Source organism: Oncorhynchus kisutch, linkage group LG6 (genome assembly GCF_002021735.2).
Source record: "Oncorhynchus kisutch isolate 150728-3 linkage group LG6, Okis_V2, whole genome shotgun sequence".
NCBI lineage: Eukaryota > Metazoa > Chordata > Actinopteri > Salmoniformes > Salmonidae > Oncorhynchus > Oncorhynchus kisutch.
In genome coordinates, this window is record NC_034179.2 from 17304682 (window position 1) to 17327002 (window position 22321).

General features: G+C 40.8%; 4 protein-coding genes across 22 annotated transcripts; 2 read left to right on the forward strand and 2 right to left on the reverse strand.

Moving 5' to 3' along the window:
• Positions 1-16: 16 nt before the first annotated feature.
• Positions 17-14541, reverse strand: enoph1 (enolase-phosphatase 1). Of its 2 annotated transcripts, XM_020484951.2 has the most exons (7): positions 14074-14541; positions 12162-12303; positions 6898-6999; positions 2287-2489; positions 1655-1787; positions 1433-1556; positions 17-673 (listed from the first exon to the last, which is right to left on the reverse strand). In XM_020484951.2, exons 2-7 carry the CDS (start codon positions 12189-12191, stop codon positions 534-536), a joined length of 732 nt encoding a protein of 243 aa, XP_020340540.1. In that variant the 5' UTR covers positions 12192-12303; positions 14074-14541; the 3' UTR covers positions 17-533. The 2 variants fall into 2 exon arrangements, with proteins under 2 accessions (XP_020340540.1, XP_020340539.1); XM_020484950.2 differs by lacking the exons at positions 12162-12303; positions 14074-14541 and adding an exon at positions 7115-7668.
• On the forward strand, positions 7190-13357 carry LOC109892425 (heterogeneous nuclear ribonucleoprotein D-like). Of its 5 annotated transcripts, XR_002255627.2 has the most exons (9): positions 8051-8610; positions 9393-9561; positions 9729-9890; positions 10125-10256; positions 10466-10586; positions 10829-10990; positions 11668-11769; positions 12180-12283; positions 13027-13357. XR_002255627.2 is itself a non-coding variant. In XM_020484949.2 (8 exons), the coding sequence occupies exons 1-7, from the start codon at positions 8522-8524 to the stop codon at positions 11736-11738; spliced, it is 906 nt and encodes a 301-aa protein (XP_020340538.1). In that variant the 5' UTR covers positions 7190-8521; the 3' UTR covers positions 11739-11769; positions 13027-13357. The 5 variants fall into 5 exon arrangements, 3 of the variants coding, with proteins under 3 accessions (XP_020340538.1, XP_031682167.1, XP_020340537.1); XM_020484949.2 differs by lacking the exon at positions 12180-12283 and having other exon boundaries at positions 7190-8610; XM_031826307.1 differs by having other exon boundaries at positions 8049-8610; positions 12043-13357.
• On the forward strand, positions 13700-19045 carry hnrnpd (heterogeneous nuclear ribonucleoprotein D). Of its 14 annotated transcripts, none has more exons than XR_004210203.1 (9): positions 13749-14225; positions 14957-15125; positions 15479-15640; positions 15885-16016; positions 16235-16334; positions 16497-16637; positions 17057-17156; positions 17508-17998; positions 18426-19045. XR_004210203.1 is itself a non-coding variant. In XM_020484940.2 (8 exons), exons 1-7 carry the CDS (start codon positions 14065-14067, stop codon positions 17125-17127), a joined length of 948 nt encoding a protein of 315 aa, XP_020340529.1. In that variant the 5' UTR covers positions 13700-14064; the 3' UTR covers positions 17128-17156; positions 18426-19045. The 14 variants fall into 14 exon arrangements, 9 of the variants coding, with proteins under 9 accessions (XP_020340529.1, XP_020340532.1, XP_020340533.1 ...); XR_004210202.1 differs by having other exon boundaries at positions 13750-14225; positions 16497-16649; positions 17060-17156; XR_002255624.2 differs by having other exon boundaries at positions 13751-14225; positions 16497-16649.
• LOC109892428 (vesicle-associated membrane protein 8) lies at positions 16868-21197 on the reverse strand. The gene is made up of 3 exons (XM_020484953.2): positions 20968-21197; positions 20234-20395; positions 16868-20054 (listed from the first exon to the last, which is right to left on the reverse strand). The coding sequence occupies exons 1-3, from the start codon at positions 20968-20970 to the stop codon at positions 19911-19913; spliced, it is 309 nt and encodes a 102-aa protein (XP_020340542.1). The 5' UTR covers positions 20971-21197; the 3' UTR covers positions 16868-19910.
• Positions 21198-22321: the final 1124 nt, after the last annotated feature.

A 22321-nucleotide genomic window follows, 5' to 3' on the forward strand; every position in this document is an offset into this window, starting at 1 on the left:
AAGAAATACAAAGTGATCAACTTAAATAGTTTTTATTTAAAATGTTAAAGAAAAAAAGAAGCCCTGTCATGTCCCTTAAACGTGCAGTCTGCAGACTGGTACGGCTCTTAGTGCTTGTTGCCCACCACCCACCCTGTGCGTAGCCTGAATACCCGACAGTTCCTGTGTTCAACAACAGAGGAGCGTCCATCACGTGGCTCTTACCGTTCCAGTCCTTTCATTAGACCTAAGGGCAGCAGGTGCTAGGGGAAGCGGGAACTTGATAGAACAGGGCCAGTGAGTGAGTGTATTCTCCCACTCTCTGGTTGTGTTCTGTTTCTCTACCCTTCTTCTCCCTGAAGTGTGCATTCGTTACTCCCCCTCAGATTTAAAAACAATGCAAAGGTGTAAGATATATGGTGAAAACTCCCATGTGAAGACCAATCATTTTTTTATATCCCCAAGGGGGAGTCAATGAGGATACACTTTGGGGAGGTGAAGGGGAAAATCAGACGGCAGCATCTCTACCCCCTCCCCTACCCTCTCCTCCAGTGTTAAGCGCTGCCATTCACTTCCAGTTGGCTGAAGGTTGTAATGAGGTTATAGTGAGACCTTTCTTCCTCTGTCAACTCCATGTTCCCTGGCCGCACCACTACAGCCACGTTCACACCAGCATCCTCCGCTGCCTTGGCCTCTGCAGGGAGGAACAAAACACACTACTGTAATAGCCTCCTCTCAGTCCTCCATGTTCCCTGAGCTACACTAGGATCCCACAACAGCAGGCTTACTCAAGTCCCAGTCATGGTTTAACAGAGGCCCTAACCCTTGGTTTTAAGTTAACATTCTACACAACAAAGGAAAGTAGAACATGTGACATGGAGGCCTCATGGTGGTTGTGGTCCCAGCCCCTGAGGTAACTGTATGACTCTCTATGCGTTAGCGCACCGCTACACTAACATGATGGCATCTGCATTCCCTCAGGGGGAGGCCCTCGCTGCAGTGCAGTGCAGAAGAGCACTAATACAGTACTGATTTAACTCTGATACAACAGCCTTTCCAAATGCTATTCTGGATTACTGCAGGGCTAGCTACATGGCTTTGGATATAAACATCTGGTCAATGTATTATTTCTCTTCCTTCATGTTAACCAGTAGGTTATTGGGAACGTGTGTACATAAAACAGTTCATAATATAGTCAAATAAATAAACGTTCAAATATGCCTAATTGATATTCTATAAGAAGCAACTCTACTGGCCTAATGCTGGCTGGGTTGTTGTAGTTCAGGACAAGCCCTTTGACTAGCTAGTGGAAAAATCCACTGTTGAATTCAGAGTAACATTAAGACTGGTAAGGCTTCGGAGGGTGATCCTGCTAGGTAGAAAGGCTCTGGCTCAGTCTGATTTATGTAAATGACATTCAGTGTTAAACTAATCCGCCTGCTACAACACTTACCTCGTGTGACATCTGTCAGGAACATGATTTCTTCAGGTGGGCAGCCCATTCTCTCTGCAATCCTCACATAGCTTTTGCTTTCTACTTTAGTGCCTATGTTGGTGTCGAAGTGGCCATCAAATAGCTGAAAGGAAGAGAGAAAATCTGAATTTAGCTGGGAGTGTATTACAATGAAGATTAGTGTGTGTTCTAAACAGTGTATAAAAGAGAAGAGTTCCTTACATCTAGTACGTCTCCCTCTACAGAGTATCCAAACAGTAGTTTCTGAGCCTCCACACTGCCAGAGGAGTAGATATAAACCTTCAGGCCCTGCCGTCTCCACCTCCTGATGGATGGAACCACGTCCTGGTACACCCTGGTTCACACACACACACCTTAGTAATCCTGTGTTTCCATCGGGATGAGTCATCGGGTTTGAAGGTGACATTTGGAAGAAATGCGACAGTACAATAGGACTTGATCCTCCCACAGGCGGTTTAGAAGCCATCACCTTGAGTACAATAACATAGGGCTACACATTCATGCAGGGAAGAATCTAATCTTGCAATCTGTGCACACATATCTCTGACTTATGTTAACCATGAAGTGAGATTTGCACTAAGATTGATTAAGGATTCATCCCTCCTACAATAGTACCCTCAGACAGTAGTAACCTTTAGTCATTTTCAGCAGATGCTCTTAGGTTAAGTGCCTTGCTCAAGGGCACAGACAGATTTTTCACCTAGTTGGCTTAGGGCTTCGAACCAGCGACCTTTAAGTTACAGGCCCAATGCTCTTAACCGCTAGGCTACCTGCCGCCAGTAACCTCCTACATCCCCATCCGTCCAATAGAAGGAACACTCCCAGCTACTTACTCGCCTTTGATTCTCCCGGCAGCGTAGGCCGCCCTCCACATGTGTCCCTGCAGCTGTTTCAGAGCCGTGGACTTCCTGTCCGAAGCCATCTGCCACAGCACGTTGTCCACCACCTCCCTGATGGCTTTCTCCTCGTCCGTGTGCCCAGACTGGTCCAGGGAGTGCTGCGCACAAGCCCGGTGCAGACGCAGGTCCTCCTCAACCTAACATGATGACCGGGACAGGACATGGTCAATCAGGTCATGTTCATTAGGAAGCAGGGTTCGATTACACATTGACAGCGCTTGGGGTTGTCCAACATAGATATATTGACTGACATTTCTGGGGCTTGTTTGGTGCATTGATATTTCAAGGCTGGCCTCTGCCCTCCATCAACCACCCCCATCAAGGACGGAGACAGGCAGCTCCTGGCAGACAGGAAAATGTTCATTCCAGTCAATTACATATGGAAATCACCATGCTATAATGAGAACTGATCATCGTTCTGCCTTCTCCAATTCAGTAAGCTCATTGGAGAAAATATCTCATAGCTCAGACCTCCTGGCTGCATATCTTATTGAGGAACCTAATAATGTTCACTAATTTTCTGTAAATCGGTTTGTCTATGAATGTAGATAGCCATGAACTATGTCAGTGTCCATCAACCCCCTGGTTCTGGTCCCCCAGATGACCGATCTAGTCAGCTTTCAAGTGCAAGTTTTGATTTTAGGCAAGTTGTCCTTAAAAGGAGTTAAACCACCTTAGTTTGCCAGTCCCTGGTGAAAAAAAAGCAGCATCCTGTAGTAGCCAGTGAATATTTGTGCAGCTCTGAAAGCTTGTCTAATCTCCTGCACTCACATCATCCCATATGACTTCTATGGTCGGTAGCTAATCAAATACACCCATTATCTGTGACCTACATAGCTATATACAGTGGGGCAAAAAAGTATTTAGTCAGCCACCAATTGTGCAAGTTCTCCCACTTAAAAAGATGAGAGAGGCCTGTAATTTTCATCATTAGGTACACTTCAACTATGACAGACAAAATGAAAAAAATAATCCAGAAAATCACATTGTAGGAATTTTTATGAATTTATTTGCAAATTATGGTGGAAAATAAGTATTTGGTCAATAACAAAAGTTTCTCTCAATACTTTGTTATATACACTTTGTTGGCAATGACAGAGGTCAAACGTTTTCTGTAAGTCTTCACAAGGTTTTCACACACTGTTGCTGGTATGTTGGCCCATTTCACCATGCAGATCTCCTCTAGAGCAGTGAAGTTTTGGGGCTGTTGCTGGGCAACACGGACTTTCAACTCCCTCCAAAGATTTTCTATGGGGTTGAGATCTGGAGACTGGCTTCAAGGCCACTCCAGGACCTTGAAATGCTTCTTACGAAGCCACTCCTTCATTGCCTGGGCAGTGTGTTTGGGATCATTGTCATGCTGAAAGACCAAGCCACGTTTCATCTTCAATGCCCTTGCTGATGAAAGGAGGTTTTCACTCAAAATCTCACGATACATGGCCCCATTCATTCTTTCCTTTACACGGATCAGTCGTTCTGGTCCCTTTGCAGAAAAACAGCCCCAAAGCATGATGCTTCCACCCCCATGCTTCTCAGTAGGTATGGTGTTCTTTGGATGCAACTCAGCATTCTTTGTCCTCCAAACACGACGAGTTGAGTTTTTACCAAAAAGTTATATTTTGATTTCATCTGACATTCCCCAATCTTCTTCTGGATCATCCAAATGCTCTATAGCAAACTTCTGACGGGCCTAGACGTGTACTGGCTTAAGCAGGGGGACACGTCTGGCACTGCAGGATTTGAGTCCCTGGCGGCGTAGTGTTTTACTGATGGTAGGCTTTGTTACTTTGGTCCCAGCTCTCTGCAGGTCATTCACTAGGTCCCCCGCGTGGTTCTGGGATTTTTGCTCACTGTTCTTGTGATCATTTTGATCCCACGGGGTGAGATCTTGCGTGGAGCCCCAGATCGGGGGAGATTATCAGTGGTCTTGTATGTCTTCCATTTCCTAATAATTGCTCCCACAGTTAATTTATTCAAAGCAAGCTGGTTACCTATTGCAGATTCAGTCTTCCCAGCCTGGTGCAGGTCTACAATTTTGTTTATGGTGTCCTTTGACAGCTCTTTGGTCTTGGCCATAGTGGAATTTGGAGTGTGACTGAGGTTGTGGACAGCTGTCTTTTATACTGATAACAAGTTCAAACAGGTGCCATTAATACAGGTAACAAGTGGAGGACAGAGGAGCCTCTTAAAGAAGAAGTTACAGGTCTGTGAGAGCCAGAAATCTTGCTTGTTTGTAGGTGACCAAATACTTATTTTCCACCATCATTTGCAAATAATGGTGGAAATAAATTCATTAAAAATCCTACAATGTGATTTTCTGGATTTTTTCTTCTCATTTTGTCTGTCATAGTTGAAGTGTACCTATGATGAAAATTACAGGCCTCTCATCTTTTTAAGTGGGAGAACTTGCACAATTGGTGGCTGACTAAATACTTTTTTGCCCCACTGTATATATTAGAGGTCGACCGATTAATCGAAACGGACGATTAATTAGGGCCGATTTCAAGTTTTCATAATCGGAAATCTGTATTTTTTTTTACACTTTTATTAACTAGGCAAGTCAGTTAAGAACACATTCTTATTTTCAATGACGGCCTAGGAACAGTGGGTTAACTGCCTTGTTCAGGGGCAGAACGACAGATTTTTACCTTGTCAGCTCCGGGATTCAATCTTGCAGCCTTACAGTTAACTAGTCCAATGCTCTAACCACCTGCCTCTCATTGCACTCCACGAGGAGCCTGCCTGTTACACGAATGCAGTAGAAGCCAAGGTAAGTTGCTAGCTAGCATTAAACTTATCTTATAAAAAAACAATCAATCAATCATAATCACTAGTTAACTACACATGGTTGATGATATTACTAGTTTATCTAGCGTGTCCTGCGTTGCATATAATCGATGCAACGCAGGGGGATGATTTAACAAAAGCGCATTTGCGAAAGTAGCACAATCGTTGCACAGCTGTACCTAACCATAAACACCAACGCCTTTCTTAAAATCAATACACAGAAGTATATATTTTTTAAACCTGCATATTTAGCTAAAAGAAATCCAGGTTAGTAGGCAATATTAACCAGGTGAAATTGTGTCACTTCTCTTGCGTTCATTGCACGCAGAGTCAGGGTATATGCAACAGTTTGGGCCGCCTGGCTCATTGCGAACTAATTTGCCCGAATTTTACGTAATTATGACATAACATTGAAGGTTGTACAATGTAACAGGAATATTTAGACTTAGGGATGCCATCCATTAGATAAAATACAGAACGGTTCTGTATTTCACTGAAATAATAAACGTTTTGTTTGAGATGATAGTTTCCTGATTCGACTATATTAATGACCAAAGGCTCATATTTCTGTGTGTTATGTTATAATTAAATCTATAATTTGATAGAGCAGTCTGACTGAGCGATGGTAGGCAGCAGCAGGCTTGTAAGCATTCATTCAAACAGCACTTCCGTGCATTTTGCCAGCAGCTCTTGGCAATGCTTCAAGCATTGAGCTGTTTATGACTTCAAGCCTATCAACTCCAAAGATTAGGCTGGTGTAACCGATGTGAAATGGCTAGCTAGTTAGCGGGGTGCGCACTAATAGCGTTTCAAACGTCACTCGCTCTGAGACTTGGAGTAGTTGTTCCCCTTGCTCCGAATGGGTAACACTGCTTCGAGGGTGGCTGTTGTCGATGTGTTCCTGGTTCGAGCCCAGGTAGGGGCGAGGAGAGGGACGGAAGCTATACTGTTACACTGGCAATACTAAAGTGCCTATAAGAACATCCAATAGTCAAAGGTATATGAAATACAAATGGTATAGAGAGAAATAGTCCTATAAATACTATAACTACAACCTAAAACCTCTTACCTGGGAATATTGAAGACTCATGTTAAAAGGAACCACCAGCTTTCATATGTTCTCATGTTCTGAGCAAGGAACTTAAACGTTAGCTTTTTTTTTACATGGCACATATTGCACTTTTACTTTCTTCACCAACACTTTGTTTTTGCATTATTTAAACCAAATTGAACATGTTTCATTATTTGAGGCTAAATTGATTTTATTGATGTATTATATTAAGTTAAAATAAGTGTTCATTCAGTATTGTTGTAATTGTCATTATTACCAAAAAAAATAAAAGGTCCCATTAATCAGTATCGGCTTTTTTTGGTCCTCCAATATATATTTGTGCTAAACCCAAACCTACTGGATTACAGCAAACAATGAAAACACAGGAAACCTCAAATCCATGTAGGCCTCGCTCTTTAGAAAAAAATAAAAACATTGTTTAAATATTTTAAAACAGGCGACAATAATAGTTAACTACACGAGATGAGGTTGCTATGGCTGTTGACACCAAACTCTGAACAGCAGTCGTTTAATGTACTAATCTGTACTAATCATACCACACAAGCAATCATTAACTGGTTCAACAAATCAAAATGTACAGGTTTTCAACCTAAATTAATGCATGGGTGTTGCATATTCTGTCTGAGATTGTGTGCAGTCACTGCTGACTGGTCATCATTGTCCACAGTTTGCAGCAAACCAGTTACCTGTTTCTTAAGGAGATGCACGTCTTGTTTGCATTCATCTTCTTCCCAGTGCGCCGACAGATACTCCTCGAGATGATCTTTGATGTATGGGAATAAAATGTCCTATAGTAGAGAAATAGCACCGTTATCATGTAGCTAGCTAACAGTCAAACCATCAGTCTACCAAAAAAAACACCACAAAAGCCATGCATTTGTCTCGGTTTGTTGTCCTAGCTACCTTTACAAACGTTATTGGTGTCGTAGTTCCTTCAATATCCAGCAAAAGTGTGGTAGTGTTTTCAGGGATTGAAACACTGGCCATTTTCCTGTCTGAAGCCGTCTACTGTAGTTAGTAGCTAACTGTTAGCTTGGCTATGTAACGTGACCCCGCTACCCAGGCTGGAGAAAAGCGAGAAAACCCTAACAGGGGATTACCAATTCCTTTCCAAATATATATATATTTTTAGGTTACTTTTCAATTAGCTAATGTTGGGTAGAGCAGACTCGTCAGCACACATGAAGCAGCCAGACCCATTGAACGTGCTCAAGAGCAAAGAAAGTCTTCTGTTTCCAGGAAGGCGTGATAATGACGACCACGAGGGTAAAGCACTGCTACTCATAAAATGTTAAATGACAAAACCAAACATTTAGCTAGGTTAGGAAAATAAAAAAGGACACAGTGTGCTGCAATATCATAACATTGCTCATTTCGCTACAATAGTTGTATTTACTGGTGGGTGGGGCACAGGCCATGCGCAGTCGAATGTCCCATTCCACATATTCTAGAATGTGTGAAGCGTTGCATAACCATATCAAGAGATTCTCTGCTCTGTCGTAGCTAATTATAAGGCCAGTGTTTGGGCACAACATGTGTACAGTGCTTTCAATATCTTTGGCTGGTACTGTATGAGTATGACCGGTGTGAAATGGCTAGCTAGTTAGTAGAGCGCTAGTAGTACTTTATAAAAAAAAGCTTCGTTAGTAGCGGTTAAATCGGTGACGTCACTCACCCTTGAGACCTTGAAGTAGTTTCCCAGACCGCGGCTTTGGTGGCGCCATTAGGCAACGATGCTTCGAGTGCCAATGTCTGAAAAGTAAACTTAGATGGCGACAGAGCCACATGCGTTTGCGCAGATATCATACTCTCCTGGGCAAATATTACAGTATCTGACAGAAGTGTGTGCAGAGATGTTTGAAACCTCTGTTCAGTCTCTTTGGTGTTTGTTGATAATAATGGAAATCATATGCAGTATTTCGTTTTGAGGCAACAAAAAGGTCATGTACTGTGTTGCTTTCAATTTTCGAACAAGAATGAAGAAAGTAAAATCAGAGATTTTAGAATAAATTGCCATTGGTAAAATGTTATTAAACCCAGGAAGTTGTTTGTAATGATGATAATCTGTGATCAACTGTAACATTACATCAGTAATTTCCGTAAAAAAGTGCTTGAAGCAAAGACAACAGCGCCTCCCCCACTGAGCCGCCGCAAACAAACCACATCTGCGTCACTCCCCGCAACCCAGTCCGCCCTTGATGTCAGCCATTTTACATAGCAATCGCGACTGAATTCGTTCCCAAAAGTATTTAGCAATCAGGCCTAACGTTAAATACACATTTCTATTTAACAACCGGGTGACATTCAAAAATGGAGACCGAAGGCCAGGTTGACTTCAGTACAGACGAGTTTCCGGAGGGCTCCAAGATAAATGCAAGCAAAAACCAGCAGGACGACGGGTAAGCGGCTTGACGTTAGCCTAGCTATGTTAGCCTAGCTAGCTACTTTCAGCAAGAGTAGGTAGCTAGTAGGTGTAGCTAACCAGCTACTGTTATTTCTGCCAGCTGGAGACAACCTACGTTCTCTTTGATTCAAACGTAGCGTGTTATTGGAGTGGTAACACGCTAACGTGTATTAGGTTACTAGCCAATATTAGCCAGACCCTGTTGTGATCATGCATGCATAGCTAGCTAACGTTAGCAAACTAACTGGCGTCATGTCATTCAGGCCAAGTTCCCTAAGTGGCTAAGTGGGCAAACGGGGTTGGCTATGTGCTGTGAAACATGTCACCGCGTTATTTGTAGTTAGCTAGTTTATCATCAGATTGACGTCGTATTGGTTATTGGCGCTCTTTTTTTCTCTTGCACTACGTTAACGTTACTGCTGGTTTTTCGAATACTGACAGATAGAACAACAATAACTACACATGTCCTGTACATGCACTCAGTGGCCACCCAAGCTAGAATCAGAAGTGTGTGTGTGTAGTAGCTAGTTAGATACATTTCACTAATCTAGCTGTTGCCTTTATAGCTAACCGTTCTCTACAGTTTGAATCGTTAGGCCTAATCAGCTTGCTGGTGACAACCGCTTGACCTAAAGTAAATGAGGCATTTATTTAACTAGGCAAGTCAGTTAAGAACAAAGTCATAGCTAGTGACTCAGGTTGTTAGGGATGTATAACAAGGACGTAGTTATGACTGTCTGATAGACTGCATTTGTTTCCTTGATTCTCCATTCACAGCAAGATGTTCATTGGAGGGCTCAGTTGGGACACCAGCAAAACAGACCTCACGGATTACCTGTCGAAGTTTGGAGAGGTTCTGGACTGCACCATCAAAACAGACCTGATGACGGGCCGGTCCCGGGGCTTCGGCTTTGTTCTCTTCAGAGACTCAGAGAGTGTAGACCGGGTAAGCACTAGAACAGACTCAATGAGCAGAGAACAGGACAGGCTGTCTCTTCTTGTCTTGCTCTCTTAATTCTGAACAAAATCATTTCAAGACATACATAGTTGGCATCCACTCACATCACTTGATCACACACACCCTGTTTTACTGACACATTATCCTGTATGCAGGTGTTGGAGCTGAAGGAGCACAAGCTGGACGGGAAGCTGATCGATCCAAAGAGGGCCAAAGCCATGAAGGGGAAGGAACCGCCCAAGAAGGTGTTTGTTGGAGGCCTCAGCCCAGATACCCCAGAGGAGGAAATCAGAGAATACTTTGGTGCTTTTGGAGATGTAAGAGTGACAGAATGAGTGCACTGTCAACGTATTCATATGTTTTTTTCTACATTTTTAGATATGGTAAACACACACTTTTTTAGGAAGCTGTAAGTCCACTGAGCGAGTGTGGCAATGGAGCTAGAGCTGATGCTATTGTATAATTTACCGCCTTCACATGGTACAAAGACTGGGGTACGCAGAATTATGATTACTGTCTTCATTAGCCACTGAGAGAAACTTTGTTTCCAGATTGACAGCATCGAGCTTCCCATGGACACCAAAACCAACGAGCGACGTGGGTTTTGCTTCGTGACCTACTGTGAGGAGACTCCTGTTCAAAAGCTGTTGGAGTGCAGATACCACCAAGTTGGGAGTGGAAAGGTAGCTTATTCACAATGACCATTTGAACGCTGTTACACATCTTGCGCTGATAGGCAAAGCTATTATTTCTATGCTATTTAACCGACTTAGTTTAGACAGCCATTTTGAAGAATGTTGGCAGTCAAATAACATGTGACTGTAGGTACTTGAAGAAAGTGTCATCACTGTTTTCCACAAGTGTCTTGGTTAATGGGCTGATTTCTCTGCAGTGTGAAATCAAAGTGGCCCAGCCCAAAGAAGTGTATAGACAGCAGCAACAACACAGAGGAGAGCGGGGAGGCTACGAAGGAGGGAGAGGAGGTGGCGGATACAGGGGCCGGGGACGAGGAGGTACATCTACCCTATGACACTGTAGAATGCACATCTTTTTCTTCCCCCCCCCCCCCGTATCATTATTTATTCTTCCAACAAGGAATTTCTTGTGTGGCATTTGACACATGCAACAATGACAGTACTGACAACTGAAAAGGGCATGCATTACAGTACATTGAAAAGAAAATCAAGACATACAAATGCCTTTGAAACTACAATATAGGCTTGTCACACTGAACCTCTCCATTGTCTCTGTGCAGGTCAGAGTAACTACAACCAAGGTTACAACGGCTACTACAGCCAGAACTATGGTAGCTACGGCAATGGATACAACCAGGGCTACAATGGCTACGCGGGCTATGACTACTCTGGCTACAACTATAATAGTTATGGTTATGGACAGGGATACGACGACTACAATGGTAAGCTACACTATTGATGCCAACTATCGAAACAAGCAGTGCCTTTCAGCCCCCAACAACAACTCATGTACTTCTAGCTAAGACAACAACAGGTGGAAAAAATTCTCCTTGTATGTAATCAATAGCTCTGGAAAAAAATAAAACAGATGTCTGTAATGCTGCCTGCCTTGGGTCTCTTTGCTCTGGTGCATGTTTGAGGGGTCCTCCATATCCAGGCAATGCACTTTTATTTTACGGGGAACACTTGCAACATTAATGATCATTCAGCCCATGTAAAGTTCTAAGATTCCATTTGTATTGCACACACTTCTGAGAGTACTTGTAGTTCAATTCCTGGGTATATAAAATAAAACACAGCTGAGCTTAGAGTTTTTGGTACATATGTCTTGACACATGATTGTGCATCTCAATACTGATACAATAACATTCAATTTGAAAGTCCAAGCAAAAATAACAACTGGGTTAACAAACACTGCAGACTACATCCCACTGATATGTGATTACTGCTGCCATTTACCCCAAAAAAGAAAAGTGAACTTGAAAAAAACTCCCATGCACCGTGACTGCCATGTCAACTAAACTCCATTGATAAAACCTTGATAGGATTTCCTTTTGCTATGTTTTTGTTAGCCTGTGACACCCATCTTCTTGATCTCTAACCCTTGACCTTCCCATAGGCCAGCAGAGCAGCTATGGGAAGGCCTCTCGGGAGGTCACAACCCACCAGAACAACTACCAGCCTTACTGAGCTGATCCAACAGGACCTGCTTAGAATTCTGGTAAGACAACACTCCCACCCAAGGCTTGACTTTTAAAACAAAACTTCAAAATTTAAAGATCAATAGACACTAAACAATTACTCAAACCTATCATGAGAGAAAGCAAGTGGTTACTATTACGATGCACACCCCCATTTTGACAAAACTAAAAAGTAATGTCTATAGATCTTTAATTGCAAAAATGCTTGTGCAGCGTTTTATTTTTATTAAGCTCCAGAAAAAAACGTATGCTTTTTTTCTGTAGATTCTCCTTTTTCCCTTGCTTTTTAACAGGTGTTCATAAGGAAATAACATAAAGAGACTTGATAGCATTGTTAACAGGTAAAGTACTGCTAAGGGTACAGAGTAAGAACCTATCCTTAGTTTTCCTTTTCCTAACTCTGATGTTGTACCTTGTTTGTACCTGCCAGCGGGGACTTCATTGCAGGCCGTGTGTCGCCTGATCACGACAATCTCTGGGCGACGCACATAGCGGGCAGAGAGCACGGCATGCACAAGAAAACGCTGTCCTGTGGTATGGTCTCTTCACACTTCCTGTAACCAGCGATAAACAAAAAGAAACATAAGAGAAAGGAAATTAATCTCTTTTCAGTTTTTAAAGTGTTTGCTATAACGATTTGTCTGAAATGGATTTTTTACAGGATATTAATATGAAAGTGTAAAAATGTACTTTGACTTGTATGTGTTTCTCTTAATTTTAGTGGTCTTGTTTCAGTTCTGGACCAACAGTGTTTTTTTCTATAATGAACCCCTTTCTTAAATTGCTAAAACTCATAATGATTGCTTTTTCTTTATAGCCCTTAGAGAACTTCACTTGATAAACACCAAAAAACGTTTTATTTTATTTTTTACTTAGGTGTTAAAAGATCATATGTAAACCAGCTTTATGGTGCCATAAAAAGCTGACAACTCAAAATATATTATGAGCTATTTGTGTATCTGTCTTTAAATGTCCACCAAATTTGTTATCTTTTAGTTAGGGTCACATTTGGGCTTGCTCCTTAATGGTGAAATTTACCCACCAATTCATTGGAGCTGAAGCTTTTGCTGGCCGGTGAGCTGTTGCAGAACCTTGGTGAAGCTGAGTTCTACACATGATCTTTAAAACGGAATGGGGAAAAATAAACTATTAATAGTTTAAGTTGACGACACAAGCAGAAGTTAAACAGTGAAACATGGACGTGCAAGGTTCACTGTGCCCTGCAGAGCTCCAAAGTTGGTAACATCTACTGTGTTGTGTTGTGTCCTTGTTTGCAGACAGGCTGGCTGGAGAATGACCCTGTACCCAGGTGGAAGCTTTGGGGGCTGAATCCTGTCCTGTCCTCAGATCAGCTCATGTTTTAAACACCAGGCCCTTATTTCGTTGTCCTCTTCCTGAGTTGAAGCTGGCATGCAGTGTGTCTGACTTTGTAAATAGCGAGGTTGCTACTTTTTGGTTCCAGTCCCCCCCCTTCCCTTAATCTTGTAGGTCTAGGTTTCATGTAATGTGTTATCACCTTGATTTTCAACCTGTCCTGCTTTTGTTTTAAACGTGGATTTTCTGCAGTTTTTTGGATAAAGGGATTATTAAAGAGGGTACAAAACTCAAGAGCTTGACTTTGTCGTACTTGATATTCTGTTTTGCATTTCATAACACCGAATTATAGCTGCCGCGTCATTCTTTGACTTGAACATTTAGGCCTGTAGGTACTTCAGCCTAGGTGCAGTCATCGATACACACAACAGTAATGTACTAAGAGTTTGTTTATCGTGACATGAGAATAAACCCTGCCATATTTTCTAGATCTGTTTAGCGATATTATTGCGTATGGAACCTGTCATTCAGTCAGTGCGAAAAATATCAACCTGTTGTCATACAAACCAGACGGTTATATAACATACTGCAGTGCAATACGTTTCAAAGCATAGCAAAAGTTGTTCTATTTGAGAATTGCTTTCAATAGTCTGGAAATACACCTCCCTGAAGCTAGTCCCACCATTTTATACATGACGCCATTATGTTTACGTAGCTGGCTAGCAAAATAGCAAGCTGCCAACAGCTGGTATCTTGCAAACATATACTAGATAAAGTAGTACAGTTGGTAATTGTCAGCAAAAGCAGAGTGGGTGGGTCTGTTGTGACTGTTTTATGCCTAGTGTCATCTTTAGCAACCTACTAACCTGGGGCAAAATAGAACGAGTCCCATTTCGAACGCAAACGAGACAGACAGCAGCTGTAGTACGCTCGCGTTAGCACGCAACCTCGACAGCAGCTGATTAGCTAGCTACCTTTAGCAATTTGTGCAACATAAAAAAATGTCGGACCTTGAAACCGGTGAAGATCCAACTGTGGTGAAAATGGAGGAGGACGGAGAGGCTAGCACCGAAGAGCAGACGCCGACTGTTGCAGAGGGCGGCCAGGCAGGAGAATCCGAGGGATCAAAGATTGATGCCAGCAAAAACGAAGAGGATGAGGGGTGAGACCGCTAACTAGCTAGCCTAACGATAACTCGTTCCCTATATGGCTAGCTAGTTAGCTCAGTTTTGAAGAAGGGACAAGTAGCTAATTGTTATAATTTTGACATTTCCTCGCATCGTTGGCAAGCTTAAATTAGGAATAACTTGAGTTGATTGCCGATACCTAAATATTACAGACAGGGTACTGATGATGGAAGGATGGATGATCCCTTCAGGGCAGGTCAGTCAGGTCAGCAGCATCACTGTCTCTCTGTTGTGGCTGTCATCCTTCAGCTCTCAGGCGACCAGAACCTTCCATTTTGCTAACATAGACAGACGGTGCTTGCTGGATTTAGAGTTGTGTATGTGAGAAATGGGTACAAATAGGATACTGCTAGGCAGATGCTGGGGTGGCCTAGGGATGCTGTCTCTGGGTAAGTTTTAGTGGCGACCTGGGAGATGTTAGTTAAATCATCCAATACAAACATACAGCTTGTAAAAGCTACAGCATTATCAAATGATGTCTTTGCTAATTGTCATAATCATATCTATAATGATAACATTGACCCCAAACCAGGACTTTGGCTATGTTCCCTCTCTAAAGGCTTTAACTCTTTCTTTCCTTCATTCCTACTGACGGGTGAAAGGAAAGCATATGAGAAAAGAACATTATTAGAGATAATTGGAACACAGCTGCAGTCTGAGAATTTGTATGCAGAATGGAAATATCCGTATCTGTCTCAAAATGCAGGAAAATGTTTGTTGGTGGTCTGAGCTGGGACACAACAAAGAAGGATTTGAAGGATTACTTCTCCAAGTTTGGGGAGGTGGTAGACTGCACCCTGAAGCTTGACCCCATGACAGGCCGGTCCCGAGGGTTCGGCTTTGTTCTGTTTAAAGCAGCTAACAGCGTTGATAAGGTATTCCTGATTGTGTTCAATGGTATTGATCATGCTGGATGATTGTGATATATTATTTTATATCTATCTCTCTTATATAGTGTGAATATGGCATTACGTTTACATTTTAGTCATATAGCCGAAGCTGTTATCCAGAGCGACTTACAGGAGCAATTAGGGTTAAGTTCCTTGCTCAAGGGCACATCAACAGATTTATCACCTAGTCAGCTTGGGGATTCAACCTAGCATTGTTCTGGTTACTGTCCCAGCACTCTTAACCTCTATAGCATGGCAGCAATGGGATGGGAATCTTTTTTTTGCTCTATCAGTTTCTTTATTATAATGATGTTTTATCTGTGGCTTGCCTCTGGTAGGTGGTTTTACAGAAGGACCACAAGCTGAATGGGAAGGTGATCGACCCTAAGAAGGCCAAGGCCATGAAGAACAAGGAGCCCATCAGAAAGGTCTTTGTAGGAGGTCTTTCTCCAGATACTCCAGAGGAGAAGATCAGAGAATATTTCGGTGCCTTTGGAGAGGTAGGCTACTACAGTAGACTTAAAAAAAATATATATATATATATATTACATTGTCAGATGTTCTGTAGAGTTTTCTAGCCTGGGTGCCATTTTGAATGATCGGATCAGACCAAACTAGTTAGCGAAACGAGCTGATATTGAGTGTTTGTTTCCTCACAAGTCGACAAGCCTTCTAAACACTTCCAAACTTCCAAACCTTGCTGAATAAGAGGTTATTATATTCCTGTGTTGTCTGTGTGAACAGGTGGAGTCCATTGAGCTCCCCATGGAAACCAAAACCAACAAGAGACGAGGCTTCTGCTTCATCACCTTCAAAGAGGAGGAGAGAGTGAAGAAGATCATGGAGAAAAAGTACCATAATATAGGATTAAGCAAGGTACAGTACATCATGGCTTGCCCTGCTAATACTTTCCACAGAATATGTTTGGTAGCTCAAAACTTTGCCTTCAATGCATGTTTTTCAGATGGCATTTCCTTGCCAGGTCCAGTTGGTGATCTATTAGTATTATTAATGAGAATACACTGCAGTGTAATGTAAGTCAGAGTTTGAAGCTTTAAAGTATGGTTATTGAAATGTTTTATTCCTGTCTTCAGTGTGAGATTAAGGTGGCCATGTCCAAGGAGCAGTACCAGCAGCAGCACTGGGGGGGAGAAGGCAGAGGGGGATACCCCTCCAGGCCTCCCGGCAGACAGGGTAAGTTGGCTGGATAGAATAGGTTGTTTCCTGCACCAATACTTTGGATATGTTTAGTAGTACTGTATTACATTTGAGTAATGATATGTATGATGTTGTTTGTTAAATCATATGTTTTTGGTCAATTCAATAATACCAAATGGACAATTTGTTGTATTTCAGGACCCAATCAGAATTGGAACCAGGGATATGGCAACTACTGGAACCAAGGTTACGGCAACAACTATGGCAACTATGGCTACAACAACCAAGGCTACGGTGGCTATGATTACTCTGGTTACAACAACTATTACGGCGGATATGGTGACTACAGCAGTATGTAATCTTTTTGGTGAAGGCACACTAAGAAAACAATGTACTTATTAAGTATGTAAATAACGTGTATGTATGGATAATTTGACAATGGATTTTTTTCTCTTTAAACTTTAATCTTATTGATTAACTGTATGGTTTATATTTTAGTATTTGAGTGAAATTCCATCATGCTGTACATGCTGTAAATAAATATAAAAAAATGACATTAAAACCAACAATATTGTTAAAAACGCATTACCTTTATTCATTGTTTTCTGTTTCCTGAATTACTAAATATTCAACACAACAAAGGAAATATGCAATGAAAATCACTGATTTTGAATATGTACTACTATCTTAACTAAGAGCTAGAACTATCATTTACTCATATAATGATGTTTTTTCTGTGTGTGTTTGTGTCCAATCAGCAGACCAGCAGGGTGGTTATGGGAAGTCCCCCAGGCGAGGTGGTCATCAAAACAATTACAAGCCGTATTGATGTAACAGAAGTACCACACCCACAGACAGGTATGTTTTATAAGTCACCTACAACAAACCTAGATAATGTGCAATGTATCTACCTCTGTATAATAATAATAATAAACCCTCATAATGTTTTTCTCTTTATAGTTTTTCACAGCACCTGAAAAGTGCTTTACAGTAGTCTTAACATAGAGGCTACAGTCTTTTTTTGGTGAATTATTTCTGCTGCCTCTTATGAGCCATTTTGTAACTGTAAAGTTAACAGGTATAGTACTACTATTACTACAGTAAAATGGATGCCAAGAGTTAAGGATTTACAAGGGAAAAGAGAGTGAAAGAGAGAAAATAATAATGTTGTCTCCTAACTCTGACATATACCTTGTTTGTACCTGCCAGCGGAGCTTCCTTGCAGGCCATGAGCTGACCTCCCCGGTACTCTCTGGCCCGCTCAATGCGGACCGGGTACGAGAGGCGTACGCTCTTGAATGCTGCCATTTGGTATGGTCTTCCAACATCCTGTCTCAGCATTGTAAATAAAAACTAAGTGGGACATGTCCGGCTTTGTCCACTTTTTTTATTTTCATTTGTTTAATTTCTGTAATGTGTTTTTTAGGAATGTAAAACTTAAATACAAATTATGTCATTTTAATGCCATTTTTTACAGGCCCTTACTCCCCCGTCAAGTAATGGTAAATTACAACATGATACTGAGAAAATAACTATTTACTTTTCAAAGGACACGGCTTTCTCTGGACTTTCCAGTGTCTTTTTCATTCCTAATCATACCTGTAATTCTTGCTTTTCTTTATTTAGCTCTTGTAGCAGTAATAGCCAGTAGTCCATGAGCTAAAACCTGGTTTGTACTTGGATGCTACTGCGTTGGAGAAGTGCGTTATTTTTGTACTTGTATTGTTTGCTTGTGTTACTGACAGCGGTGGGAAAACTTCTCCTTTAAACGTTAATTTTCCTCTAACAAAATTCTCTTTTTAACCTTTTGAGAAAGTATCAAAGTATCTCTACGTTTCCTGGAAATTTGCATGTAATGCTTTCTTTAATGTGTATCTTTTTGACCAATTGAAGGCTTTACTCATTGGTTTTGTATTTGGGCTTTGAACTCTTTAATTTGTCACACTTCAGGATTTCTAGCTTATGGACTAACTTGTTTTTAATTCTTAATTGTAAGACATATTTTTATCTATTGTATTGTGTTTTCTTAATGGAAATGGTAAAGACGGGATTCCTTTGACATTTAGTTGTAGCCCTACTAGTAGTAACCTTCATCATTAACAGTTTGACTTGTTTTGTCTTTTTCAGGATGGAAGATTGAAGGATATCTTGTGAAGGAGCGTTGGCAGACGAAGTGACAGGTTTCAGTCAAGAGTTTCCTTTATTATGGACGGCTTGAGACAGGACACAGTCAGAGTATTCAGTTGATCTACGCACATTGAATTTATGTTCAGTGTTGTATTTCGTTGTTTCTTCTTACAAAGCTTTTAAAAGTTTCCTATTCGTCTTGTATTGAGTTACACTGTGTGAAAGGAATATATGCAGAATTATATTTAAGAGTTGATTGTTCACTTACGCTCAGTGTTATCCCTTTTGTTAAATGTGTGTAATATTCTATGTAAATTGCTTTTTGTTAAGGCATAAATTACCATTATTGAAACCCAAATAGGACTAGGATACTTAATTCTCCCTGAGGTGGAAATTTGTCTTCGATAAATAAAATTGGATTGGTCAGGGCCAGAAAATAAATGATTTATATTGCAGTCAAAAGCAAATGCAAATGGGCCCTTAAATAAATCTACATCCTTTATCGTAGTTATCACAAGTAAACATTTTGTTAATATATATATTTGACATGGTACACAGAAATATAGAACATTCAGAAATCATCAAAACATTTAAATAAAAAAACGTATCTGAAATTGAAATGGATTGTTTTTTTACAGTGTGAACTGTTTGTTACATTAAGCTTTACCCTTGGACAGTATTATATTGCTAGTGGAGTGTAACTGTATACTGTAATGAAGTGAACTATTGTGGCCACCATTTCTAAAGCAGTAAATCAGCAGTTGAAAACAATAACAAAGTGACTCCCCGCCCCTGTTTCGGTTAAAAGTTGAGGGATGGGGTTGGAGAAATGTAACTACTCAAATTCATAGACGGTGCCATGGATGAAAGGCCTGACTATCCATGATATAGCATTTGTAGTTTTAACCATGGTTTGAGGATATAGTGTTTGTTTACATTTACTTTGTTTACAAACATTGAAGTAAAACAAGCAAATATTTTGGGTTCTGATGGGGTACGACAGTTGAACTAAGCTCATGAGGCATTTATAAGTTATATTCTTCAAGAATCAATGGGTATAAATCATTAACTTATAAATCAGAAAATGTATGTAGCAACTGCAGATTGCCCCTTTAAGCACAAATATAAAGCATTCAATGAACCCTAATGCTGTGGGAAGAGGCTCCTTACCTGTACTGTTTCTCTTGGGACAAAAATACACAATCAAATGTATCTACAAAAATGATGAGATGTATGTTATTAAACATCAAATGAACAGATATAATCTAAAAACAATCAAACAAATTCCAGGACGCTTATTTACAGAAGTCATAATGTGAAATGTTATATTTTGTCACGATACTATACATAATCCACCTTGAGCCTTGGGGAGAAGACCAGAATGAAACTACAGTTTCATCAAATTCAAAACATGACTGTTGGTGATTGTGGTTCATCCTATTCCTTTTAGCGAGAATGTAGTACTGTAGGAGTCTGTGAGGCAATTTAACTGGGGATGACACCTGTAGCAAACAGGATGATGAGGATGAGGATGATCAGAACTATCACTCCAATGATGATCATCATCTTGGCGTTCTTCCACCAGTACTTCCGGGCTACCCGCGTGGATGTCCTCTGAAAGGAGTCTGCCTGAAAATTCAAGGAATTATGGAAGGTTAAGTCAAATATAATTGGGTTTCAAGCAAGTTTAAGCAGAAACAGACAGGCAAACCAGAAGCATATTGGCTGTTCAACACCTTTCTCTAGACTAGAGGGACCACTACTTATCACCTCAAAAAATACTATTGTCTTTCTCTTATAATACTTACGGTTGCTTGTAGGTCATGTGTCTTGTCAACCAAGTCATCTAACCTCTCTCCCCTCTCCAGTACTTTGTTGATGTTGTCTTTGAGTATAACTTTAACTTCATTGACTTGGCCCTGCACTGAGTCCATCTTAGAGGAGGCTGGCTGTTGAGAACTGTAGTCAGCCTACGGAGAGGAAGAGGAGAGAATCTGCTCTGAATATTATCAATATATTAGGTATGACATCCATAGTTTTCAGAATAACATGACACTTTGCTACTGTATGATGGGGAAATGTTAATCTGACTTCGCAAAAAAAACAAGACTCATCCATATCAATTCACACAAATACAGGAGCCAATACACAGGGCAGAATGCAATTCAACAACACCAGGATATACAGTATAATTTGAACATATCTGAAAGCAAATATTGCTCTATCGCTCAGCCTCAGCCATTCCTGTATTGACACATTCCCGAGTAGACAGTTTTTTATCACTTCCTACAAAACAGCTAGGTCACTGCTTTCTTTAGTCCCAAAGGTTATTGGACTGTCAGACATTTACTTACACGGAAGTCACATGTAAATAACTATATTCACAGCCTAGCCTGCCTGATCCTGTTGTTTATAGTCTTTGTTCCTTTAACACCACTGCTCTACTCACTGTAGTGCTTATAGTTCAGATCATTAGTGTGCCCTCAAGGCATATGACTGCCTCACATTCACAGCTTCCACATGACAAAGTAAATACACTTACCATGTCAGAACAAATTAATTTATCCACAAAACAAAGAACTACTCCACTTCAGAGGGTAAATGTTTCACAAAGATGTATTATCCAGACGAATTACTAGCATAGTAAATAAAGAGACAAGTAAAGTATGCTTCAGACAGCTGTAGATTGAGACACAGGCGAACAGGCAGGTACAGACACAGGTTCCACACAGCGCTGCCCCTCCCTGTAGTTACACATTAACTACTTCTGCTGCACTGGAGCTCTACCATTGGCCTGACGTTAGTCACTCATCTCTTTACATAGAACTAGGATTAGTAGAATTGAGATTGCTCTGAAACCCCCCAGATGTCCATGGTCCACCCCATAGTGCACGTATAGCACTTGAGATAGAAACAAGATTTGGAGAAATTACATGACAAGCTGAACTTCTGAATTTGAATGCCCATTCTACCTATTCTGATTCTATGTGTCTTTGGGACATACCATCAGCTGTCCCAGCACCTGATGCAGGTCAGCACTGGTCAAAGGTCACTTTATTTATCAGGGGGCTGTTAGCAAAGGAACTGCAGATCTTGAAGGCAATAAAAAGTTACGTCACTTGCTTGCTACATAAGCTACATCTGATTTCATAAGAATGCTAAATAGTTAGTTAAATAGTTACCCGGACTATCTGCATTGACTCTTTTTGCTCTAACTTTTTTGATTCATCACACTGCGGCTACTGTTTACTATCTGTTACTTTATTCCTATTCATATGTACATATCTACCTCAATTATGTACCTTGTAGCCTTGCACATTGACTCGGTACTGGTATCCCCTGTACTGTATAGCCACCTTATCGTTTCTCATTGTGTATCTATTATTACGTGTTTTATTTTATTATTTCTCTATTTTCTTTCTCTCTGCAATGTTGGGAAGGGCCCGTCAGTAAGCATCACTGTTAGTCCACACTTGTTATTTATGAAGCATGTGACTAATACAATTAGATTTTATTTCCATGGCTGGCCATGTTGTTCAGATCGTACTGTTCCAAACATGAGGCTAGTACCAGGAAGAGGAGGGCATACACTTTATTTATGGAAATAAGCTCCACTCTTGTTATTTTAAAGAGACAGATATTCCCTCCCTCAAAGCAGTCTAAATGTTTTGACATGTTTGAGTGTTACTGTATTTTATAGTAAAACTGAATCACTCTTCTTCTCTAAATAGGGTATAACTTGAAGAAAATAAACAATTTCACATTAAACGTTCCCCTTTCTTAGGCCATCAAACAGTAGGAAAAGACTACTGTAGGTATGTGTAACCCATATGATATCCCCTTGATTTGTGGTGAAATCTGTCCTTGTAACTCCATCTATTCCAGTACAGTATAAG